At 38.1% G+C, this 25,190-nt stretch overlaps 1 protein-coding gene across 3 annotated transcripts in view; it reads left to right on the top strand.

Moving 5' to 3' along the window:
* Positions 1-25,190, top strand: part of LDB3 (LIM domain binding 3) — a gene marked incomplete at its 5' end in the record, with an annotated part of 121,997 nt that overhangs the window by 13,371 nt on the left and 83,436 nt on the right. For all 3 annotated transcript variants that reach the window (XM_082310592.1, XM_082310591.1, XM_082310593.1), the window contains one exon: positions 20,658-20,809. In XM_082310592.1, the coding sequence (XP_082166718.1) occupies positions 20,658-20,809 (152 nt within the window). The remainder of the gene's footprint in view (positions 1-20,657; positions 20,810-25,190) is intronic.

Below are 25,190 nucleotides of genomic sequence, written 5' to 3'. Positions count from 1 at the left end.
TCAGGAACTAGCAAGAAAAGCCCCCAAATTGTCCAAGTGTCTCTGAAAAAAGGGGGTCCATGCCATCTTCCAAAGCTGTTCATATCCTCCCACCATTGCTACAATTACATTAATGTGATACTCAGTAAAAATTAATTTTCTCAGTGTGTCATAAGAGAAAAGCATTTTTCTGGCTAAATTCTAACGCCCTACAAGAGCTGATGGTGACCACCTTGAAGAGGTGAAGTTGAAACATCTAATTGTTTCTTAATATTTAGTTGAATGTTTTCATATCTTTATTGAGTAAGGCCATAATATTAAAAAGCTCCAAATGCCTATGTTTATTTCTGTTAAAAAAAAAAAAAAAAAAAAAAAGAAAGAATGGAAATATGAAATCAAGTAAAAGCATGTTTGTTTAGACAGATATCCAGTCCTGAGAACAGAAGAAGGTGGTGACTTGCAATGTCCTTGGTACATTTTTAGTTGAGCTTAGTTTTACATCTTTGGTTGGTGTGCAAGAAGCGTTCTCCCTATTTTCCCTCCTGAATGTATACTGCCTGTGACCTTTGTATTTAGCTTTGGGTGCAAATGGCCTATAGAAAAATCTCTCCTGCTCTTTTTTTGTATGCCTGTGATGAACAGGTACTCTTGATATGTATAATAACATCTATTTCCTTTCTCTGTCATTTGTCACAACCTGACTTACATTTTGCTCAGTTTATCTTGCTTTGCTACCAGAATAAGTAAAAATCTAGGCTGTTTTGATAGTATCTTTTTACTTTTTGTCCAGTTTCATTCCTTTAGCATTCAAGAACATGGAAACTTGGATTTTTCTCCCAACTGTAGTGCTTTATTTCTTTTTGCTAATCTTTTTGCATACCTTGCCTAGTTAAGACAACAGTTTTGATGGCCGTAGATGCTTTCTTCTTGGATGAATTTGCAAAACTTGTCCAACAGGCTCAGCATCTCCGACTGAACTTGTGGGCACTACTGTGACACCAAGGACAAATAGCCATTGGTTTGACTGTGCCTCTTGACGCTTTCCTCTCTTTCTCTGGTGATGTATATCACTTTGTATTGCAAATAGGCTGCACTGTGACACTTTTCAATTTTATTAGATAACAGAGTGCGCCATGACCTCATGTTTAAGGAGAGCTGCCTATAAGTTGCACTTATAGATTGATAGTATGAATCTTAACCTCTGCTTAGCTTTGAAATACAGCTTTCACCTCCTGTAATCCTGACAGTGTCTTGAAATTTATTGTCTTTTTCCTTTTATTCTTACCTCTGACACCTCCATCTTCTGTTTTTTATGGCTAATTTTCATTGCAAAGACTAGGGAGACAGAGAGAGACGCTACGACAGGTCTTTATTTTTTATTAGAATATACATTGTCCATTTTGTGATATGAGAACACCATGTTAAAGGTGATGTGGTATCCTTTTTCCTAGCTTCACTCCAACCTACTGTTATCCTTAGTCTTACCATAAACTTAGCTGTTTATATCCTCTAAGTAGAAAACCAAGTAAGAAGTAACTACAAGACTGGACAAACTGCACAAATATTGGAAATGTAAGCATATATTCCAAGACAGTGAGATTGTTAGCAAGCTATGTATATGCTAATGGATATCTAGGATGCATGTGGAAATGACTGGTAGTTTTTGCTGTCCCCATCTTTCACTATCAAAGCATTCGGCAATATCCTGCTGGGACTGGGATAGTATATTGAGGTTTAAGTTTGCATTGAGTAATGTCAAGAGAAATGCCAGGGTCAAGTCTGAAAGAAGAGAGAGCACTATAAGCCTACATGCTGGCATAGGACCAGAAGGAAGAAGTTTGAAGTCTTGCCTGGCAGCTATCCTTCTGTAACAATCCTCCTATTCTAATGAACACAAGATTAATCTACTTTAATTTAAACAAGGAAGTTGGAAGCTTGGAGAATAAATAGCCCTGCTTCCACTTCAGTGCTTGTTCACAATATTTACATTGGGTTTTAGAACAAAGATGATTTATTTTGTGTTGATCTATGTTATTTTAAATACATTCTGGTGTTGGTAGCAAGAAGGAATGTTCCCCAGTAGGGGTAAAAAAAAAAAAAAAAAAAAAAAAAAAACAACCAAAACCAACCAAAAAGTACTCAATAGTGTGAGAAATGATTGGGCCTTTAAAGAACCAAAGCTATTCAAGCCATAAAAGTTTAGATAGAATGTAATTAAAGAATTCTTTTGGTTTTGCATACTTCGGACTGAGTACTAAGCCTCTGTGACATGCCCGATTCCAAATGTCAAATCTCCTCTTTTTTTTTTTTTCCTTAGTTTTATCAAAGTATGGAAGTATTGACTGAGTGAGATGCTATTGTTGGCAAGTCTTTGATGGACACTCCTGGAATTTCATCGCAGGAGCCATGACTTCTGTTTTATCTGAAATCTCACTGGCTCTTGATGACAGACAAACTCTGTTTTTAGCATTGCAGTGAAGGTCAGGCAAATGACTGGTTTCCAAATAGAGTAACTGAAGATACTGGAACAGATTTATTCCTGGTATAATTCCACTAGTTCTATGAAGTTACAGGGGAAATATATTTTTCAAGAGAGCCTTATGAGTTGAAGGATAATACTGCTGTTCTCAATCACTTGTGTATAAAAGGAGGTTGGGAAAAATCATTTAATGTAAAGTTAAAATTCTTTCTGTAAGAGAAATGCTACACTAAGATAAGAGTAATATTTTTAGCTGGTATAAACCAGCATAACTCCATTAACGAGACTGAACACCATAGAATGTGGTATTTTTTTCTAATATCTGAGAATCTAGCTCTAGTTTTTTAATCAGAGATGAGGTTGAGGTTTTCTGGCTGTGTATATATTTTGGGGTTAATCTAGGAAATGTATATGCTGCTTAGGCTGCTTTCCTAGTGGCATTTGGGATGATTCCATTATTTTTCACAGATCTTTAATTTTAGCTACAGTTTTAGCATACCTCAAGTCTATAAACTGACTATCAAGCAGACTAGTTAGATATTTCACTTCATTTTTACAAGTTATCTGTAACCTTAATTAATATACAAAGCAATAAATTGATTTTGCAAATGGATCAAGAGAAGTTGGTAGTAATTTGTGAAAATGAAAACAAGAGACTGTTGTACCATTGCTCAGGTGTTAGGAAAGGAATAATCAACATCTTTGTAGAATGACATTGCAAAGGCCAAAACTACTAGAAGCTGCAAAAAATTTCTTGTAGGAGAAACTTTGTTGCACAGATCACAACCACGTTGATTGCTTCCAAATTGTTGTGAAAAGTGGACGACCATAGGGACACTTAAGGATGCAAGAAGTGTATGTGTGTCAGCAGCGAGGTACAGCTATGGCTAACAAGGCGGGGCTTTTCATCTCCTACTTTGTTAGAGTGAATTGATTAGTCTAGGTTGGGGACATATAAAGTCATAGTTGCAGAGAGATCCTTTGGTTGGTAGAAGCTGTCGTCTTCTATGCCACTTTGTGCCTGAAGGACTAGGAGTGTATTGATTGCCAACATCCTGTGACATTGGGAGTTGGTGCAAAAATTCAAGATTAAGTTTTTACAAAGAGGGCATTATCAAGAATGTGAAATAAATGTAAACTATGTTTTACATTTTGTAAAATAGATAAAAATATAATTTTTACAGTTCTGTGGCAAAAAATGTATCCCTTGAGGCTCAAACAACATGTTTTAATATTTTGGTCTTACTTTCACCAAGAGGTTACACTTCAGTGAGCTTTTCCCTTAGAGGTGGAAAAATGTTTCTTTAATGACAGATACCCTGATGATCATAAAGTACAAACAACTGTTGCCATGATGAGGCAGGATTTCTTAAAATTCAGTTAGCTTTAACTCTAATGCTATACCCCGAAGGCTCTGCTTTTCCAAACCATTCACAACATATGCTCTTTTTAAATCCATCAAACAATCCTGCACTCACTCTATACCCTATGTTCTAATGTCAAAGTAAATTTATATTCTACTTGTGGCACCTGCTGTGGCACATACTTCAGCTACTTTAGGGTAGTATTAAGCATACCACCATACTTAAAGTCCTGTCAACATAGCTATGATAAAGACCCTTTGGAAAATGTATAGCTTCACCCTAAAATAATCATTTATCATAACTCACAAGGGAGAATTAATTGGCATTTAGTACTTGCAATAATTTGGATTAGTGCCCTTCATGAAACAGGGCCATGTATGTAAGTACAAGCCTCATATAGAATAGGAGTACTTTCATTTTTAACAAGGCAAAACAATTTCTATTACAAATAAACTCCATTTTTAAAAAATACCTAAGACTTTCAATATATTAGCAAGTGGCGTTGCACTGAATACTCTTAAATCAGGCTTTGGAAACATCAGTCTGTATTACTAAATACTGAAAATACTATCATAACTTAGATTACAGATTTATAACAAAAATAGTTTAATTTTTTTTTCCTTTACTAATATCAACATAGCTCAAATGATGGGTTAACAAAATGCCGTACTGTAATGTTACTGTCCACTATGGAAACACCTGTGCTATGGACTGACAAATACTATGTCTTTTTGTTGAACTTTTTTCAATGGTTGGACTTGATGATCTTAAAGGTCTTTTCCAACCTAAACAATTCTATGATTCTATAGCTTATGCAAAAACATGCAGATCCCTCAACCTCTTTGGCATGTTACATGTTATGACTGGATTTGAGCGTGTGCACTGTCTACACGTGGATGATGTTTCCCAGTTGATTGTTATCTCTATTACATAAAGCTAGAAAGGGAAACAAAAGATGTTTGGGGGGGGGGGGGGGAGGAAGTTACTTTCTTAGTATTAACTCATGTTTACCTCAGAAGTTTCTGTAGTCATCCTTTCTTCCCACCAAGGTAAGCGTACGAGTCTGAAATCTGAAATCCAGTCTCTCCTAAATCCATTATATGTATCTGGTTGGTTGGGGGGGGGGGGGGGGGGTGGTTGGTTGTTTTTTAATAGATCTCCATGCTTCATAGGTTTGTCATGGCAAGGAGTTGCTTAAGTGAACTACAGATAAATGTAGATGGATCCTTTTGATCCCGTGGACCATTCTCCTGACCGTCTGCCACTAGCATGGGCTGCTTGTCTGCATTCTACCAACACAGGCATCTTCAAACTTTAATTTCTGTGATTTAGGCTTATATGTCATTCAGAAGATTACAAAGATTGTGTGCTCTGAGTGTTCACATACTGAAGCAGAAAAGCACTGTCTGGTACAAAGAGGAAGGTGTGCTACACATTGACTTTACAAGATGGCAAGTTATATGTGAGTCCTGCCAGCTCTCTCTTTTGTGAAGCGAGTTTGCTGTGGCCGTAGCCATGGTCATTAGGGAGGGGTTCTCAAATGTAAAGGTGAGATGGACTTACAAGTTGTTACTTTTGATAAGAAGAGCAGGGAGGTTGCTCTTCAGGACAGAAGGAAACAGGGACATGAGCACTAGGCTGCCTGCAGTCCTTAGTTTCCATGCTCATAAAACCAACTAACATTAACGTAAAACTGTAGGCAGAATGGAAGAGCTTTTAGAACCCTATTGTAAATTAAAGGTATATTTTCCAAATGTTATTTGAGAAGAAATCATTGATATTTTGCCTGAGGTGAAAATGCAAACTGATTTACCATTGCCAGGCAGCTATGCAATCATTTGTAGTGCTACAAAGCAGTTGACAGAGAAACTGAAATACTTTCATTTGCACTGAAGAGAATAACTTTGTGCTAAGTAATGGGGAATGGGGCCATAATGTTTTTGCTGTGCTAAAGCTTTATTTCTAATGTGTTGACAGACAGGACAGAAAAATAAAATCCCAAGAGACAGAAGTTCTCTGGTCCTCCAAGCAAACAGGCTGGGGTCACAGGAGGAATATGCACAATGGAATTTATTTCCTGCATGAGACTCCTTGACACATTAACTTCAACAACAGCTTGATTCACACCTTACTTGGGGAAGGTACTTGTAATCATGCTGTTTCAAAAGCTGTTAATCTCAGAGCAGTTATGTTCTTTGCCATTCCTTCTCTAGAAGGATTTAACCACTTTTGATATTCAGACTTTCAGTTCTCCATTCCATTTTTTTTTTTTTATGAGGGCTGATTATCAGTGTACCTACTAATACAAGCACAAGGCTTTCTAATTACACACTGATATGGCATGAACAGCACACAGCCTTCTTATCAGTCTTTACATAAGATGGGCATGACTTTGTGTCATATCTGAGTTGCAGCCAGCAAAAGCTCAGCTTGACAGCCTAGTGCTTTTTCTCTCTGGACTATCACATTGCACATTCTTACAGGGTCATGCATGTTAAAAAAGGATAAGGGGCCTCCAAACAGATGTGACCGATACCTTATTGTCTGCGGAGCTTTTACCTCTGCACTATTACTGCAAATCTCTTCACAGAGGCTGCAACACATGCTAGAATTATTGCCTAGACTGCAGGGCAGAGTAGCATAGAGCTTTGAAATCCATGATTTCATGTCAGTTATGTTGGTCTGTGGTATTCACACAGAGCAGCAGAGTTAGATGAGGTGATGTTAGATGTTTTGAAGTGGAGAGTGAAGACAGTGTCTTGTCTCCTCTGACATAGCCAGAGTCTTGTCAAATAAGTTTTCTCTTTTTCTTATGTCTCAGTTTATCCTTTTTTCTATTTGTATTTTTATTAGGAACTCATTTTAATACCTGGATGATTTCTTTATATCAGTATTCTGTATCATTTGCCCAAAATACTGCTTAATGTTTTGTTTGGCACTCTGTGAAACACATATTGATTCTTTATTTGCAATACTTATATTACCCTGATGTACAGGGCCAGGGAAGGTCTGGGCCCCGCTACGCTAGGCACTGTACATATGTGGAAGAGAGACATCAATGTCTCACTGTTTAAAACCAGAGAATTTCCTCAAATTTCTGGTGTGTCTCTTCATCAGAGAAGACAGATAGCTAGATTAATCTAAGCTTACATTTACATTTTCTCTGTGTGGTTGACGCATATAGCTTTAATATCAGCTACTGTTTATGCTTAATATTTCCCTCTGCAGCCTCAGAAGTCTCTCCAATTTAATAATAAAATTTTGCTGGTAAAATGCTATTTCCAGTAGTGACTCGATGTTAAGACTGAATAATAGGAGTCTTTTTTGAGTTCTGACTTTGGATAGCTGTTGAAGAATAGCATCATTATGAAATTATTGCTTTCTAAATATAGAACAGGAGGTTAATGTCACTGCGTGGAATAGAAATTATTTTACTTGAATGTATGCAGGGCTGCGTATGACCCAGAAGACTCATTGGTATGATCTGGAATTGTGAAGGAGCTCTTTTCTGAGGATTTTATGTAGGAGAGACACAGGAAATGGAAGCAGAAGGTAGAGGGTGAATTTCTTTCAATCCTGGAAATGATACAAAAAAGCAGAGGGGAAGGCCACTCAGAGGAGAATGCCTGTCACCAGCTGAGAGAACCAGATGGACATGATCTGTGGTACTATTTAAAATATGTATAGTAAAAGTTTGGGAGTATCTTTGGACTTTATTAGGCAGTTACATGTAAAATGCATATGTTGCTCCCATATACGTATGTAATCTTACAGTCTCTTGAAGAGCTGTATAATTCTATAAATAGAAGACCCATCCTAGGATAAAGAGAGATTACTAATACAGCTCCATTTGGCACTTCTGTCTGCCCCAGGAATCTCCCCAGCTGCCCAATAACCATCCAAGCATTCTTAATTTTCATTTATTTCCGCTTCTTGGTATCTGAAGTAAATGCCTCCTGTTGTTAAATAGGTGGATATTCACTTTGAGAAATGTTTTCTGCTGCCATTGCAGTTGGCATAGTCTTGATGTGGAACACATTAAAATTCCATCGCTGACAGCTTTTAAATATTTTCTCTGCAAACATGATTCATGAGACTAAGCAACGTTATTCAACAAGACACTGTGAGAGAAGGAAGGATATAAAAAAAGGAAGCAGATGAAAAATAAAAACTAGGGAGGGTGGGAGCCAGTCATCTACTAAGAAATCTTCTGGTTTAAGAGGGTTTAGAGAAACTTGGCCAAGATCAAACTCTGACAACATATTAAAACTCCAAAACACCTACAGATTTTGTTTGCACGTGGGTGCACAGCTCTGAAAAATATTACTGTAAATATAACTCTGCCTAGAACAGAGAACTTTCATAAATCCATCAGTCATAATTCCAACTGGACCTGAGATTTGCATGTTGGTATTAGGGAATACAACAATGTTCTTTAAAAACATTTTTGCTTTATGCAGTCCAAAATGTCACTTTAATTTAGCCATTCAGATGCTTGCTTGATGACAGAATAGAGTGATGAAGCTCATTGTCCTGCAATTTAGCTAAGTCCTCATTTGAGATCCAAGTGGAGGGTTAACTTTTTTCTATGTGTTCCTTTCATTCCTCATTTGTATCAGGCAAATGATGGTTTTACTAGCAGCAGGAATCCCTATTAAAGTAACTGTCATATTTTGTCATCTACACAATTCATAGTTTAGCAATTCATTTGGTGCCAGATGAAGGAAAAAAGACAAACTGGGCACAGAAAGGCAGACCACCTTAGACTTTCTGAAATTCTTTCTTGATCAAACAACAACTTTCCTGCTGCCTCTTCCAAACCAATTATTTTGACATGCTCCACTGCAGAAGTTAGTGTCTAGTGCAGCCAAGGAAAACACTGTTAAGCCAAATTCTGAACTTGATTGCATTCCTTCCATGGACTTAAATAGATGACCTGTGAACATTTATTCCATAACAAAGTATGCAAACAGATTATCATAATTAGTGTATTTACCCTGGACCAGGAGAGGAACAGTCCTAATTTGGACATGCAGAATTTTGAAACTCATTGTAGCTAGGTGTGTAGCTCATTACAACCTCTGCTTCCAGTGCTTCTGAGAAAAATGTCTGCAGTTACCAAGGAGGGAATGAAAGATAAAAGTACACCTTTGAAATGGAAGTGAAACACCCTGCAGAATAATTCTGTTACGCCCAAGCTATGAGTAAGTTACACAGCTTGATGATCCATAAGGAGCCATGCTCTGAATCAAGGATGAATGAAAATCTTAAACTAAGAATCAGAACCACAATGATCTAGATAAAGCCTAGCTGAATATATGAAGCAGGCTAATGATGATTTTCACACATAATTTCTGCACCTAACCTGTGTTACCTAAGACTGTTTATTAGATATGAACGTGTAAGCCATTTTTGAAAATCTACCATAACCTCCTAAACCACTGATTGCGCTGCCAAACTGGTAGAAATCTTTATGATTCACTGTTACTTTCCTTGCAAGTATAATTAAGTACCTGAAAGAAATAGGAATGTACAGAGGAATGAGAGTTGGGGGAGTGCATGCAGACAGCATGCTTCAAGGCTCTACATGAAACACTCCATTAAAACCTGCATGCTCCGGAAGAATAATCCTGCCTTAGCTTGGTGCTGCTTACACCAGTAAATGGTGAACACCAAATCTAGATGAGATAAAACAGGAGAGAAGCAGAGTACCCAAAAAGGAATTGGCAAAAACGTTGCTCCCCAGGTTAACAGGTAAAAGTATCACTAACCAGCAATACCAGTATCACAGGCAAATCTGCAGGCTGTGTTTTGCAGGGGCCTTTTGGTTAGACAGGAAGTGTTCGTTCACAATTGATGGTTGCCCACTTTGCTATCTGTAATTAAAACAATGGAAATTTTTCATTGGACACTCTGGAATGTTGTACAAAGTAAAGTTGAAGAATTTATTAAGATGAGATACATCTTACTTAACATTCCCTATGCAAACTGAAAGCTCTTCAACCCTCACCTGTTGATCACCAGGGTGAGCAGCTCAGAAGGTGAAAGGCTGTCCAGAGTAGCATGTCAGCTGGATAGGAAATACTGATCAGGCTTCTCTTCCTGCCTTAATACCTTCTTTCAAGTGCCAGTTACTGGTCATAGTCTTTGCGCATTGAAATCCCCCTCCACACACACGTGTGCTGGGTAACTCTTCAGGGAATTCAAAACCTGTCATCAGAGACAACAGCTCAGCTTGTCCACAAGGGAGTGCTTCTCTGGGCACCTAAAAGACTGGTGGATGAATGTTGACAAAGTAGGTAATACACCTGGTATTACTGCCGGCAAGGGGTCCAAATGTCATCCTTGTCACAACAAGAAGTTCTGTGAATGTCAAAAAGTTTCTGGTTTTCCTATTGTGGAAGTAGTTCTATTTTTCTAATGATGAGTATTGGGAATATGCTGCTGAGTGGGATGGTCAAATAAACATGCTTTACTATTTTAGAGAACTCTAGAGGGAATGGGATTTTGAATAAATAATTTTTCCTCTGGAAAAAAACCAAAACCCCAGTAGCTTATCCAAAGATAATTGAGGCTGCTTGAACTATGCACTCTGCTGAATTAGGAATCATGAGATCACCGACTCCTGCCTTTATCTGGAATGGAAATTCCCCAAGAACAGCTTTCCTTTTAGTGGCTGGGAATTTTTGAGTCAAGTTTCAGCCCAAAACTTGGGCATAAAAATGGAAGATATGGTGTGATGAAGGTGAGTGGCATTGTTTGGATCTTCAAATGCAGGTCAATTTAAATGAAGAGCCGTTCACCATACGCAAATTAATATTAACTAGCTGAGGTAATTTATTTCTTAAAGCTCTTTCTAAATAACCTGCTTCTAAATCAGCTTATGGCTTCTCAAATTTATGGGGCATTCTTGTTAAAACCTTATTTCAGTGCATCCTTCTTGATGTTGCATTTTCTGAACTTAGCAGTATTTTCAGTTGTGCCTTTCAGGATATGTTGGCTCATAAACAATATTGATGTTTAATGAAGACTTTCTGTAAATTTTCAGAACATAATATCTTTGTCTTTTGTGTAATGTTTTGTAAAAGATTTTTACTTCAGATTCTCCCTAGGAAATGGGAAGGGGAGCTGATGAATCAGTACTCTGTGCAGAAAGATTGTCAGTCCAGATTACCTTTTTGTATAGCGCACACATCTGATCTGACGTCTTTCTGACCAGAAATTAAACAAGCTTGTGAGCCCTAGATTAATGTAGGAGCCACTCTGTCAGGGTTTACTTGGCCTCCTGTTTCATCACAAGATTGATGGTTTGTAGGGGAGAGAAGTCAAGTAGGTAAACTGTTACGGTCACTGAATCTACCCATGTTGCACTGGTAGTTGAACAAAAAAATCACTGTCTCTTTCTCAATAAATGATACTTTTTCCATCTTACTCATTTGATACTTTATTTTGAGTCTGAAATAGCCTTTAGCTACAGACAGTACCAGTATGTTAAAACATATCATTTCTATTATTTAATTTTGCCTGTAAACAGGAAGCCATTCTAAAGTCACATAAAGATTTGTTATTGTATATGGAAAATACTCTAGTATGTGGAAAAAAGACAAAAAAACACATTTTGAAAACTTTTCCGTTTAATATTGCTACATGCCCTGAAGCTACTGTGAGATGTGTGGGAAGGTACTCAAGCTACATTTATGCAATAGAGAATTATAAAGCTGATGGATGCAAAATTCACTTAGAGGGATGCTTTTACCTTGAGAAAACCATATATGTCACTGGCTTGTACTTTGTCAAATAAAAGCGGGGGGGTTTAATTATATTCTGCAAGCTTTAAGTGGGAAATTTTTTAAGGTTGCTGTACCCACCACTTTAATGGGTTAAAACACCCAAACCAGCATTGGCATCATCACTCTATTCAATCCTTGTCCCAAGCAAGAGCCACATCCCTCCTCAGACAAGATAAAGAAGCAGTAAAACAAGATGCTTCCTTTTTTAAAATTCAGATTGTGTTGCTTTTAATTATTATTTTGTCAGTCTTCACAATATTCAACATAACAAGTTTTCCCTTTTAGATTTGAGATTATATCAATATGTTCAAATTACTTCCTGTTAAAGAAATGCGGTTCCTGTGGCTTCACAAGGGAAGTGGCACTTCTGTGTTCAACTGAAAAGCTAGGAAAACAAAGCTTAAGTTATGACATTTTAACAGGTAAAAGAAACATCCTCAGTCTCTACAACTTCCCTTGCTTCCTGAAACATCCAGCTGTTTACATACGTGCTAAATGTGTCAAGATTGTGTTTTACCTGCTACATCTTTAAATTTCCAAGGACCCTGCTGGGATACCTGGCGGGGATCTCATGTTATGCACTAAACATGATACAGCATATTACAGAAGAAATTTGCATTGCACTTTCTCAGGGGAACTTTGCTTCTGTTCTTTTTTATTTACTTGGATCTTGAAAGGAATTCTTCACTCTGAGGTTTGAAGCCTGTGCCTCTGTTTATTCTCTCACAGAGCATGGATGAATGCTACAGGTACAAAACAGTTATTCTTGTGGATAAGGAGAGTGTTTAATGAGTAATTGATGCTATATGGTGGATGGTTAATGCTGGGCCATCCAACTGAAACAGATTCATATTGGGAATATGGCTTCTTAAAACCTTAGATGCAAAAGTAATGGCATGATACCAAGTGTAGTTCCTGCAAATTTAGTTCTAATTCAGCATCTCTCTCACTGTGGACATGTGCTACGTTTCATCTTCTTTCATACAGATGCCTTTCTGTGTGTACTATGCATCTGTAGGCAAAGCATGAAGTTGAATACTACATACTTCTGGTTTAGAGACAGGACTACTACTTGCTGTGTCAAACTAGCAGCCCATGTTTTAGTGATCCGAGGAAGAATTACTCCCCTGGTATTCTGGTGGTTAGAAACAAAGCGAACTCAATAAACAATTGCACATTTAAAGAACAGTTAAATGTAAGCCTGCGTCAAGGTAATAAGTACCCTAATTTACAAACACAGGAGTAGAAGAGTCACTTATACATCAGTCAAATCTGTGCTGAAACCTCAGGACTTACTCCAAGTCAAAGCTATTTTAAGTTGCTTAATATCAGAAGTGGCTGCAGGCCACTAACTGCCAAACTAAAACTCTCGGTATTGTCTCAAATGCCCTTTTAGTCAGGCCTTATTGTTTCTGAACCTATCAAAAGCTCTTCCAAGTTATAAAGCACTGTGGTCTTAGTTATATGCAATGAAATGCATTAAGCAGAATGAACTTGAAAAAAAGAAAATCTTAACATAGTGGCCAATAGCAAAAGACATAAAACCCTCAGTTTATTGGTAATGCTTGTAGGGGGAGACAAGACAAATTGTATTTGTATGAAGAGGTCAAAAAACTGCACAGAATGTAGAATTCAAGAAGCCGATAGCTGTGAAAATATGAAAGGCCATATCGACAACTGAGATCTGTCTACTTGAAACACAAAGAAACATCCCACCTTATAAAACAGCCTTAAAACTAATTAAAATTTGAAAAAGAGAAGTACAAAAGAGGAAGGGGAACCTCTGAAGAAACGCGGCAGTTCTGATCCTGCCAGCACTTACAAGCCGAGTGTAACTTTGCTGCAGGGAGTTGTCCTGTGGAAGTCGACAGAACTGCTCACACACATGGGACTGCCAGAATACTGAGGGTCAGTACTTCAGTTATATTCTCAGTTTTGATTTGCATTAAGGTTATTAAATTCTTTGATAACAAAGAAGAACTTAATTACTCACTTTTTCCTTAAAAACTGTTGTTGTAACAAAACAATCAATGTTTATTATTACGTGACTCGCCTCTCTACTTCCATTTCATTTCTGCAAGATACATAGCACACACTACCTTGGCACAGTACGTGATGCTAACTGAGAATAGACTGAATAGACCTAACAGCTATTTTTAGATTAAGATTAGGAGAAGAGAGATTACTATTAGTCATACCATAGAAGATTTAGAGAGCTGCATAGTCTTCTAGCTATGCCAACACATCCTATTAAAAAGCCACATCCACATTTTGACTATCATCTTTATAGTTGATATACATAGACTAGTCATGCTTCTAACAGGCTAACCTGCAAACTCCAAAATATTTCCTTTTTTATTTTTTTAACAAAGGATTGACAATTTTTCAATCTGATAACGTGGAGTTGAGGCAGGGAACAGAATGATCTTCCTTCCAACCAGGGACAGGAGCATTCACACTCACTCTCAAAAAAGCCTTGCCTAGGGCAATCCCCTAAGTATTGCCTATATGCTTCCTTTCATTTCCCAGCTGACAATCATTTAGATTTGGCTAATTTTCATCACCTGGGTCTATTTAGCTCGGCAAGAAGGGCTAGGTGTCTGACTTCTTCCTTGAAGACCCTATGTATTGTACATGAACAGGAGTCTTGTGAAGGTGTTAAGCAGAAAGAAAATTTCTGGTGTTAATTGAGGTGGTATCATTCCTGCATGGCCTGGCATACCTGAGACTGAGGTAAGCTGGATAGCTTAAGTGCCAATAGCCCTTCTGCTCTTGCAGTACAGATTTCAGCACAGGGTGTCCTGAATTGTAAGGGCTTGACTGGCCATCCCACAAAATCTCTGTGCTGCTGTGGCATCGTGGCTCCTGGTACCCAAGAGAGGTAGATTAAAGCTATTTTAGGTGTTCTCACGTGTATTGTAATCTCCCTTCCTAACTACAGATGAAGCATTTCCTGAGAGGCCACTTCAGAGTGTCTCTGCAGCTTGCCAGCTCAGCTCTGTTTTATATAAATGGAAGCTCTTCAAGGTGTCAGTGGTACATTTTGCAGATGCCCTGAGTGTTCATTTAAGGAAGGTTTTGTTGGCTCATTAAAAATAAAAAACAGAAAGGGGGGGGGGGGGGGGAAGTAAAGCCTGGCAGTAAATTGAAAACAATGAGACATTTTCTTCAGGAAGATGGTAGCTGCAAAAAGGCGATTTTCTTTAGGTTTAGTTAGCGATAGGTGCAAGGACTTTGTTTTCCAGTTTCCTACAGTCCTCTGTCTTTACATTTAATCGGTCTTGCTCAGCTCTTCCCATCTGACACTGAAAGGTATAAAAGCCATCATCAAAGATAGTGGGATGTTTGCTCTATGGCGTAGGTTATCTAGGCTTTTTCTTTTTTTGTTCCTGTTTTATGCTTTCTGGCAATGTGTCGAATGAAATGGTAAATTTCTGCCTGATGACTTATCCCAGTGTGTTTTATTCCTTTTCTTTGCTGTTTTTTCTTGTCCAGAATCATCTTCTATTTTCTAAGAAAACCCATGATTTTCCCTTTGGAGCTGTTACACATTTATTGTGGGGACAGTGATGGAAAGTGGCTCATTTAGGAAACAATAATATAAATTTCCTCAATTAACTTGTTAACAGTGGGAGAGGAACTGATGTCTCCAGTCCAAAGATAACTACTTGGATTCATCTGGGCATTCACCAGTTGAGTGTAACTGTTCTGCAGTGGCATTTCAAAGCATGTCTCTCCTCCTTGCAGTAGGTCGTGCTCCTATGCACAAAACGGGGAGGTTTTGCTGCCACTCCCAGGCATTGCGAGCCTCAGTGCTTAGACAGCCTATGAAGGTTTGTTGAAACCATCTATACAAAAACCCACTTGAAAAAATTTAACAAAAGGGGATTTAAATGCTGTTTTCTCCATAAAGGAAACACATTTTATTTTCTAGTGATCCATAGTGTCTGTCCATTCCTTTTCTTGTAACAGTATATTATAGTCTCTGGTAACTGATAGTTTATGTCCTGTCTCTGATTTCTAGCCTTTCTGACTATGGAAAGGAACATTTTCTTTTCATATTTTCTTCTATCCCAGAGATCCTGAAGAGGAGAGGGTGTTCATTCCCAGTGCTTTAGCGTATTTCTAGTGCTTGTGAATACTTGATTCTCTAAGACGTTGTTCTTAAATAAGAAGAGGAAAATATAACTTGTTGAGTTTGGGGTTGGGGTCAGGAAGGGGTCAGGCATAGCTCAAGTCCTGGAAAAATAAGAGGCCCTGGCTAATGCTGCAAGCTACCATATTAACACCTTCTCAGTTGTATAGGCCTCCCTATGTATTTTTGTCTGCCTTGTAAATTAGGAGTTCCTTGGGGTAGGAAAGCTGTGTCCATCCGTTTATACAAGCATTCTCATTAGTATTTTAACACTCAGCCACTCAAATGCTGCCTGATCCCTATCTCTCCCCCTTTGGAGCGGAGCTGAGGGGGCTTGAATGGGAACACGTGCTGTTCTCAAGGTGGTGCAGCAGCTGCACTTTGTACACTGCCTCCCAGAGCTCCTGCTAAGTAGTATTTACGCTGAACCCAGTGCAGACTTAATTTTTAGGGCACAGCTGTCACTGTTGTGCTATATATTCACCCAGTATACAGATCTGCTCACAACAGAGCATAGTAAGAATTCTCTGTTGTGCATTGAAAGCAACATGTGATACTTCCAGCCTGCCCACTTGCTTTAAGCTGGGGATATTGGAAGTCAAATGTCTGCCTTGTAGGAAATTTGTGAGGGCTGAAAATTCACATCTCTGAAGCAGCAACTGTTCCTCTGCTTTGCTGAGAGAGGTGAAAGATGCTTGGCTTTTCAAGATTAATTCTGTGCTTGGGCTTGAGGTGCTAAAGAAACACTATTAAAATTAGATCTGTCAGTGGTACCCTGGCTTGGATTTTGTAAATCAATTGACAGAAACAGCTATACCCTGAATCTCCGGTGAACATCTCACTGTAGCCTTAAATAAAGGCATTTGCAACACCTAGCATCTGAAAGCTATGTTGTAATCCAGAGCAAGTGAGTTAAGACTGTGAGAAAGATTTTCTGAAATAGTTCTGTCTAGACCTTGCCCAGAGATGTTTTAAGAAAAAAACATTGGTGTTCAAATTGAAAAATGCATATTTGGTCTAGATAGTACTATATTTCTCTACTTTTGTTAATAGAAGAGGCAGAGATGAGAGCAAACTAGAACTTACTGTGTAGACAGAACTGAATTTGCAGTCTAATTCCAAGGGTTAATTAACATTCACCCTTCATTTAAAAATATTTTTTAAAAACCTTTTTAAATAGAAAGCAATCCCTAAGGATTTCACAAAGGCACAGTGATTACTTCTCTTTGTGATTATATTTAGTAAATTTTTAGTAGATCAGAGATGAATTTTCAAAGGAAAATACCAACAGATAAACACTTTGCATTCCATTCCTTTCTGATGGGTCTTTAAAAATGGGAACAAGATAGTCTTGAATGTGCCTTGACACTTCAGATCTGGCTGCCCTATATCTCCATCTGTACACTGGTATTTTGTCCCCAACAATTACTGACTGTTCTCAATGTCTGCTGTAAATGCACACTGTGGCTTCACTTGAAAACCTCACAGAGAAGCCTGTTAGCCTCTAATTAAAATAGGTGTAATTTTGTGCTTTGATTTGAATATTTTATACAGATTATGCATACAGACTTTAATAATGCCTTCTATATAAAGCTCTACAGAACCAAATAATATACATAGCATGCTCTTACCCAGTGGGAAGACTGAGGGAAGAAGTAATTCTTTCCTGATACTTATTATGGTTCTGAATTACAGATACAATAAATGAGATCCATCTTTTATACTTGTGAGTCTTATTGTCTATGAAGCTAAAATAAGCTGAATTTTAGAGGTAAAGTGACATCAGTGGAGTGCTGGCTCCTGAAACGGGAATTGGAAAGGTAGAGCTGTAAGAAGGAATCCAGCCCAGAATTTGTTACCATTATACTTAGCTGAAGAGAAGACTACAAATCTCTTTCGTTTCGCTTTCAAATAAAGGAACACTGGCTGGTAAGCCGTGATTGAGACCGTTCCCTTATCTTTCACAATATGGTTCTCCTGTAGCTCTTTGGCTCAGAAAGGGTGTTGCAATGGCCATAGTTAGAAATTCATATAAATCACAAATTCAAAGTTACCCAGGACTTTTTGTTTGATAGATTCTTCTGATGAATATATTTTTCATTTAGGTAGTGTTTTCTAAAAGTGTTAGGCAGAAAATTCCCACTAGAGTAAGTGAAATCAGGTCACTAGTTACAAACATCCCCTCCCTCTAAATTTTACTCTAATTCTAGGACAGTTGTAGTTACCTGCTGTATCTTTATTTTAAGATGTAAAATTTAAATTTGGGGCTGCAAAAAGCAGAAATCTGAGAATCTGAGAGGGAAGTCAGTATGTTACAGCTATCTTAAACTAGTCCCAGATCTAAACTTCTTTAGCCTTTCTGTGGAAGCTCTGCTTCTCTGGGCTTATTTTGTTTGAAGCATCGCTGGGGAGTGGAAGGAGAGATGTATGTGTTAAGTAAGAATTCCCAAATTAGGGCAGACATCTGACTTTCAGTAACTGGGTTGATGTTCAAAAACTAGTCTTTGTTCTTTATGAGCAAAAGAGGGAGTTCCCAGCATTTGGAACCAGCTGTCTGGAGACTGGAAGTATCAGAACCACACAGTTAACGGTTTGTGGCAAGAACATGTGGCATGTTTCATGAGGAGGTAAAAAGTGGTGTCTTTTAGAAAAGTGATGTGTAAAGATTATTTATAAAAAATCTTTATCAAGAAGACTCAAGCCTTGGTGTCTACCTGACTGGCGAACAATTTATGTTAATAGAGAAAAAGCATAAATTGAGAGACTGAAATGTCCTACTTGATTAATTCAAGTCTTACTGACTGATTTATCTAAATTTGGGGTTTGTTCATGTTTTGCCTTTTCCTGACCTCTTATTTTATTGCAGATTCTGTTTCTTGACATATTTGGGGGACTGAGCAGGAAAGGGTCTTCCAGTAACTATACAAGTACCTGTGGGTATGCAAATAATCCATAATCTTTGTAGGCTTCTAGATTCTGTGTACTGCGCACAATGCAAATGCATAGAAGCTAGTGTTTGTATAATAGGTTAGGAGGACTATGCTTGTAATATGAATCTCTTGTTTCTACTAATCTCTTTCTATGAGGGTGCATTAGACTGCAGAAGAGAAGTCCATTATTGAAACTACCACAAAGTATTTCCCCCACCCCTCAATTCCTTAACATCAGAAAAATACATCAGGGAATGGCGCTGCCATTATCAATCACTCTGCTCTGCATGAGAACATTATATCTGTGGCTGTCCTCAGAAAATATAGACCTGTCATTGCTTCTACCTCTAATGAAAAGGTATAGAAAGCTGTCTCTTCCAGTCAGATCAGTTCTGGGATGTTATTTACAGTGCCTAATTCCAAAGTAATATCTATTTTTAAGTAGAGTGAGTATTCAGGATGCTGTGTTTTAGCATCCTGATACTAGAGCTTGTGTTCTAGTAAATAGACAACTCCCATTGTCAGATTACACTGTTAATTAGACTGCCGGCCTCAATACTGAGCACCTTTAACAGGGTGTTAAGAAAGGGGTTTTTTTCCCTGTTTTGGAAGAGCACAAACAAGCAGTCTAGGCTATAGTTTTGGAAGGACTTCTTTCTTTTGAGTATGTACATATTTTTAAGTGGTATGAGGTCATATTAGGGAGAGCAGGTTAAGGAATTTCACTTCACACTTGATGAGGAAAAGTGTTTGGATTTGTGTCGGGTTTTGGTTTCCTTAGGAATTTAACTTCACAGTTTCAGCCTGGCTGAATTCACAGGGGAATTTTGGCTCATAATCCGACACATCTTTCTTTTATGTCCACTGTGCTGAAGGAACAGAGTTTTTGACTGGAGCCTTTGTTGTAGTATTTTAGATTATCCTTGGGTTTTTTTTTAGAAGTGAGGAATGTAAGGAAGTGAGTACCTGAAAATAAGAGCAAAGACCTATAGCTTATGTCCGTACCCTTTAGGTACTGAGTGCTGAAAGCAAAGGACAACTCTGATGTGCACACTAAAATTTGTCTGGCTGATGGTATGTGAAGGCCCTTCTGTTTTAGTGGGAGTTCCCTAATGGAGTCAAGTTTCATAAGTAGCTGTGCTGTATCAGTGTCACCCAGATGCAAGCTGAGGGGGCTGTATAAAATTGAGGTCAGGATACCGTGCATTCGGAGAAGATGCAGTTGACAAGGCATCCAGAGCTAACAAAATGTGATGCCATAGTGAACAACCAGAACTTCTGAACTGTTGTCTCAGTAGTTAGGTTTGTAGTTGAAGTGTTGTGGCTTCTATTTCTAAAAGCGCTGGTCTGTCTTTGGAGTGTCAGGTCCAACAGGTTGATGAGGTCATCTTGGGTATGTAGTAATCTGTCTTGGTAATGGAGACATAGTTGTATGTGGGTAAGGTTAAGCAGAATGATTTCCTATAAAGCTTGCTATAAAAGAAGCAAAGCACGTCCAAGGCCCCTCACACACATTCATTTTCGGTCCACTCAGTGTAATGAATTAATTTGGGAAAAATGGCTTTTAGGAGGAAAAATACAATCAAATCATGCAGTAGATAGCGGTTCATTAGTTTTCCACTTCTGAGTAATGTCTCTGTATGCTACTCCAATATAAATAGTGATAATTATCCCCTTGAGGAGGAGATAATATGTGGTAAGGGAACCACTACGTTGGACTTAACCTCTCAAAATTGAAGTAATGACAAGTAGATGTTGTCCTGGAGCTTTGCAGAAATGTGAGTTAACGTTGAGTTTGTTTAATTTCCATAAATTTCCTTTTCAATAATAGATACAGCTAGTGTTGTATCTATTACTGTACCTATTGCTGTATCTATTCCTCATTATAATTCTGGGTGAGTTCTCTGTAAGTGCTTTGTGTACAGAACGACTTATCCTGATATGACTTTTGTGGTTTGTTTTTTTTCTTTTCCCACACAGATCACCCCTGGCAGCAAGGCAGCACAGTCACAGATGAACCAAGGGGACCTTGTGGTAGCCATTGATGGAATCAACACTGACAGCATGACCCACTTAGAGGCCCAGAACAAGATCAAGTCAGCCAGCCACAACTTGAGCCTCACTCTTCAGAAGTATGTTGATATAAGTTAAAGTGCTTGCATTCCTGAGGGCATCCTGTGAAACTTGTGACTAAGAGATATAAGTGGTTTATTTCTGTTAGATTTATTTGAAGTGTTCATGGCACAGGTATGAGATGGAAAGCCAAAATCTCCTCCGATTCTTGTAGAAATCAGCATGGATTCTTATAGAAATCAGTATGGTTGATATGTTGAGTGTATCTGTGTTGAATTTAGCCTATTGAATACAGGTGTAATCCCATATCCATTCAATCTTCTGTTAAAAAATAAATCCAACAGTGATGTTTCTTTTGCTTATTCCCATGTGGACAAGACACAGTTTTGTTTGTTAATTTATGAATGACTATTCTAGAAATGACCATCATAACAAGTGTTATGAGTGCATGGGAGGAACCTGTCATTCACAGGGCGAATAATCACAGCAGGCTGAGAATTTGTGTTAATGGTCTGGCACTTGTGAGTTTGAAAGTAGCCCCTCTGCATCTGACAGAATAAGAAAGGTGTGGCTTGAGTGCAGGAAAGGAAATCAGTAGAACATGGAGAGGGCAGACTTTCTCATAGAGATGTGATAAAAGTTGTCTTGCCATTGAGAAAGCAGAATCTTTTCACATAACAGGTCCCTTAACTTTTCCTGGTTAATGTTGCTTCCAAGGAAACTTGTTCTCAAGTCAGATAACCTTGCACAGAGAGTTTCTGTAATAGTTGCATTAATATCTAAAGCTCCATAATTATATAAAGCAAAGTAACTGCTATTGTTATTGTGTTGTGGAGAAGATAATTTTTACACAGGCTAAGCAAAGACTGGTACAGAAAGCAGGTTGTAATGTGGAAGTACAATTTCTGAGAATATACCAGAAAATCTCATACATGAATATGCAGTAGAGCTAAGCAGTATCAGGAACAGACTAATACCTAAGGAAAAAAGATCTTTAGCTGAGGTTTCCAAGACAGAGCAGGGTACTCTAAAGGAAAACGTATGGCTGAATTTCCCACATGGCTTTTTCCCACAAACTCTCAAGTTTATCTTTAAGTGGGTGTTCCAGATAGATAATGTATAAAATAAGTACACGAAGTAGAAAGATGCTAACAAAATTGCAACGTATTTGTTAGCTTCTGTGAGAACACTGGGTAGACTTATACATTTCCAGGAAATGTATAACATGTATTTCCTGGGAAAGAGTTTAAATTAAAGCTTTTCAAATTTTCAGATGTTACATATTTTCTGTAAAAATCTTTGAGATTTTTCTCAATGAGTGTGGTCTAGCTGTTTCAATGAATGCAAGAGAGGTAGGGAGCTGCATGGAATAACTTCTGCCACCTCGTATGATGTACATGTGTGCCTCTAGTGTGCTTAGGCAAGATTTTCAACCAAAATTAAAGAGAGACCAGGAGCCTAATCCTAAATGTACTAAAATGGGCTTTATATCAGAAGCCAGAAAAAACGGTCTTCCAAAGTTGTTGAGGGAAGGTAGGGCACTATCTTGATGCATGTAGTTCAATTCTCATCCTATGGCCCACTCCAGCTTCTTTTTGCTCCATTCAATGAATGCTAGTGATATTATGAAGATGTTTGATATCTTCTTTAAAAAGATTTACATTGTTCTGGATTATTTTGTATTTCAAAGTTAAGGAAAATCCTCTCTGATAATTTTAGAACTTCTGTCTGCTTTTCTATTTGATCCCTGTGTTTCTACATTGAGAGAAAATGCTTCTTATTGTGCTTTGGCTTGTTGCACATTTGGAGTTAATTTTCCTGCATATTGTACCTGAAAAGTGGTCCAGTGGCTGCCTCTATGGCCTGGCATTTAAAACTACAAACCATCACCTCTCCTTCCACACAGAGGAAGGGTTCCCAAATCTGTGACTAACAAAACCAGGTTATTCTAATACATATCACAGATGCAAATCACTTAAAACAGTCATATTAATCAAGCGTTGGCAGGGATATTTCATGTGAGTAATTGTTGTGCTTTTGTACTTGCTGACCTTTAAATTACAACACTATCAACTGTAGTGGCCACATCATCAAAAAAAAAATTTTTTACAGCATCCAGGACAGCTTATTTACTGTTTAATGATTGAAGTAATTGTTATTTTTTCTTAAAGTATTTTCAGACTGCTCAAGCTTTATTTATTGTGGTATGCATTATTCTTTGTCCACATAATTCTAGTGGAAGTATCATTATTTATTGCTTTCTTGCTTTATCTATTGTTTATTTTATTTTTTTAAGGCTTGCCTTGTCTCTTGGTTCCAAAACAATAGTATGTGATTCAGATAATCAACTTATGTGGATAATGAGCAGCCAAAGTAAGCAGTAATGGAGTGTTCCACAGACTGAAATATGCTTGCATAGATAATAGATGTAGATGATTAAGATCTATTCTTAAAAGAAGAGAAATCGCATGAAGTGATATGAAATACTATTAAGCATAGATAGGTCAGACAGCTTCTTTGTTAGCAAGTGAGAACTTCCACAGATGATGCTTTTGCTCTAAACTTATACAATTCATAGAATCTCCTTTTCAGTATGACAGTTGCTTTTTGATGTGAGCTATTAGTTTGCATTGGTGACCCATTCAGCCTCACTAGAGTTATATGGGAAAAACAAATGGCAAAGACTGAAAAGTAATTTTTTTTTTTAATAGAGTGTTATTTCTTAGATGATTAGGGGCTATTCAAAAAGTTGTAGTCAGAGGCATTAAGCTGGCTTTCACTTTGCACAATTCAGTATTTATACAAGCTAAACCCTATCAGCATGTGATCTCAGCTAGCTGACGTATGCATAGGACCCTGTTAAAGACCTATATCCCAATGTCTTGAACAAAAGGCATCTCCACAATATTTGGCAAGTTAGATTAATCTCACCTTGAAAAATTATTTTTCCTAGGCACAAATGGGTTCATTTACCTAAATACAAAAAGATGGTGGCAGTTTAGTCACCTGCCCAAAATTTACAATGAAATATACTTTTTTTTTCAACAAAAATAATTTTGCAAAGATTGTATTGGTGAGAAGAAGAATAGTTAACATGAAAAATATGGGAGCAGTCACTAGTGATAGTAATTTTCAACCAAATAAGAACAAAACAGGAGAAAGGCAAAATCTCCTGGGACATGGTTACCAGGAAAATGGCTGTGCTAAGAGATTATTTTTACTTTTTTAGACATGGCTTGCAGCAATGAAACTGGAGTAGAGTGTTCTACTGCTATAGAAAAACAAAGCTAGTTTCCATAAAATCAGAGAGATGGGTACACTCCGTTGTCTAACTTGCATAAAAGTCTGGAAACATTGGAAATCCTTTCAAATGGAAAAGGCATATCTGTGCATTAGGAAATTGACTGTTGTGGTGGGAAAACCTAAGCACTAAATGTTGGTGATCTTGGACATTTATGTGAAGTAGTCACGTGGCTCTACAGAATATGTTTCAAGGTCATGGAATGCCTTACCAGGCAGTCTGTGGCTTGGTTTCGCTGTTGCAGCACTGGAAATAGAAGTGAACTTGGTTGTTTAGTCTATAAGGCAATGGAAGAAGCAGTGGAACGTGAAATCTAGACATAAATGCTCTGAGACAGAAAGCTTTTTATTTTTCTAATGGTGCTTGGCTCTCGAGAGCGATGGCCTTTCCTTTTATTGATCCTGGCCTTGAAGGTTTCATGAGCATTGTTTATAACCTGACAGTTCAGACAGTGTTTGCTGCTACTCACTTTTATTATCACACTTAAGTTCCCTGTGGGGTTTCTCTTTCAGAGTGGGACACTGGTTATTTTTTATTTGGCTGTCAAGGAAACCTGTACATGGTGTCAGCACTGGTGCAGGACGTCAAATTGCAAGACATCAAATGTAGCGGAAGGGAAGCATTAAGAATGCACATTTGTACTTGCCTACCTAAACAATGAGAGTCTGCACTTCTCTGGCTGTGCAAACTTAGTTTTTCTCCACGTACCATCAATCTATCTGCGCTGTTCAAGGTACATTAACATAGCTCTTCAATGAGTGCTTAGGGCACAGTGCTGGCCTGAGTGGAATTCTCCATGTTTCAGCCATGTAGATATCTCATTATGGGTTCAAGAATTTGTGGATGTCAAGTTTTTTCCCCGACAGCTTCCTTCCCTAAACTCCCTGTTAAATTTGTTCTTATCACCTCACCCATGCCATGTTTTCACATGAAACCACAAAATTAGGATGGAGGTCTTGCCAGCTATGCCGGAGGTTTGGTCAGGCAGCCAGAACTTGTCTTGTTACTGGCTTGAGTGAAACGCTGCATTTTCTGCCTGCTCATTTTCAATGTCTGGCTGCCTAGTTCTTCAGAGCCCCCAGCGTGCCTCCCTGTGCTGCTTTGGGGAAGTTAAAGGATGCAGACAGGCAAGTAGCAGG

This window comes from Platalea leucorodia, assembly GCF_965183815.1.
Source record: "Platalea leucorodia genome assembly, chromosome: 4".
Lineage (NCBI taxonomy): Eukaryota > Metazoa > Chordata > Aves > Pelecaniformes > Threskiornithidae > Platalea > Platalea leucorodia.
This window is presented reverse-complemented; position numbering and strand designations above follow the sequence as displayed.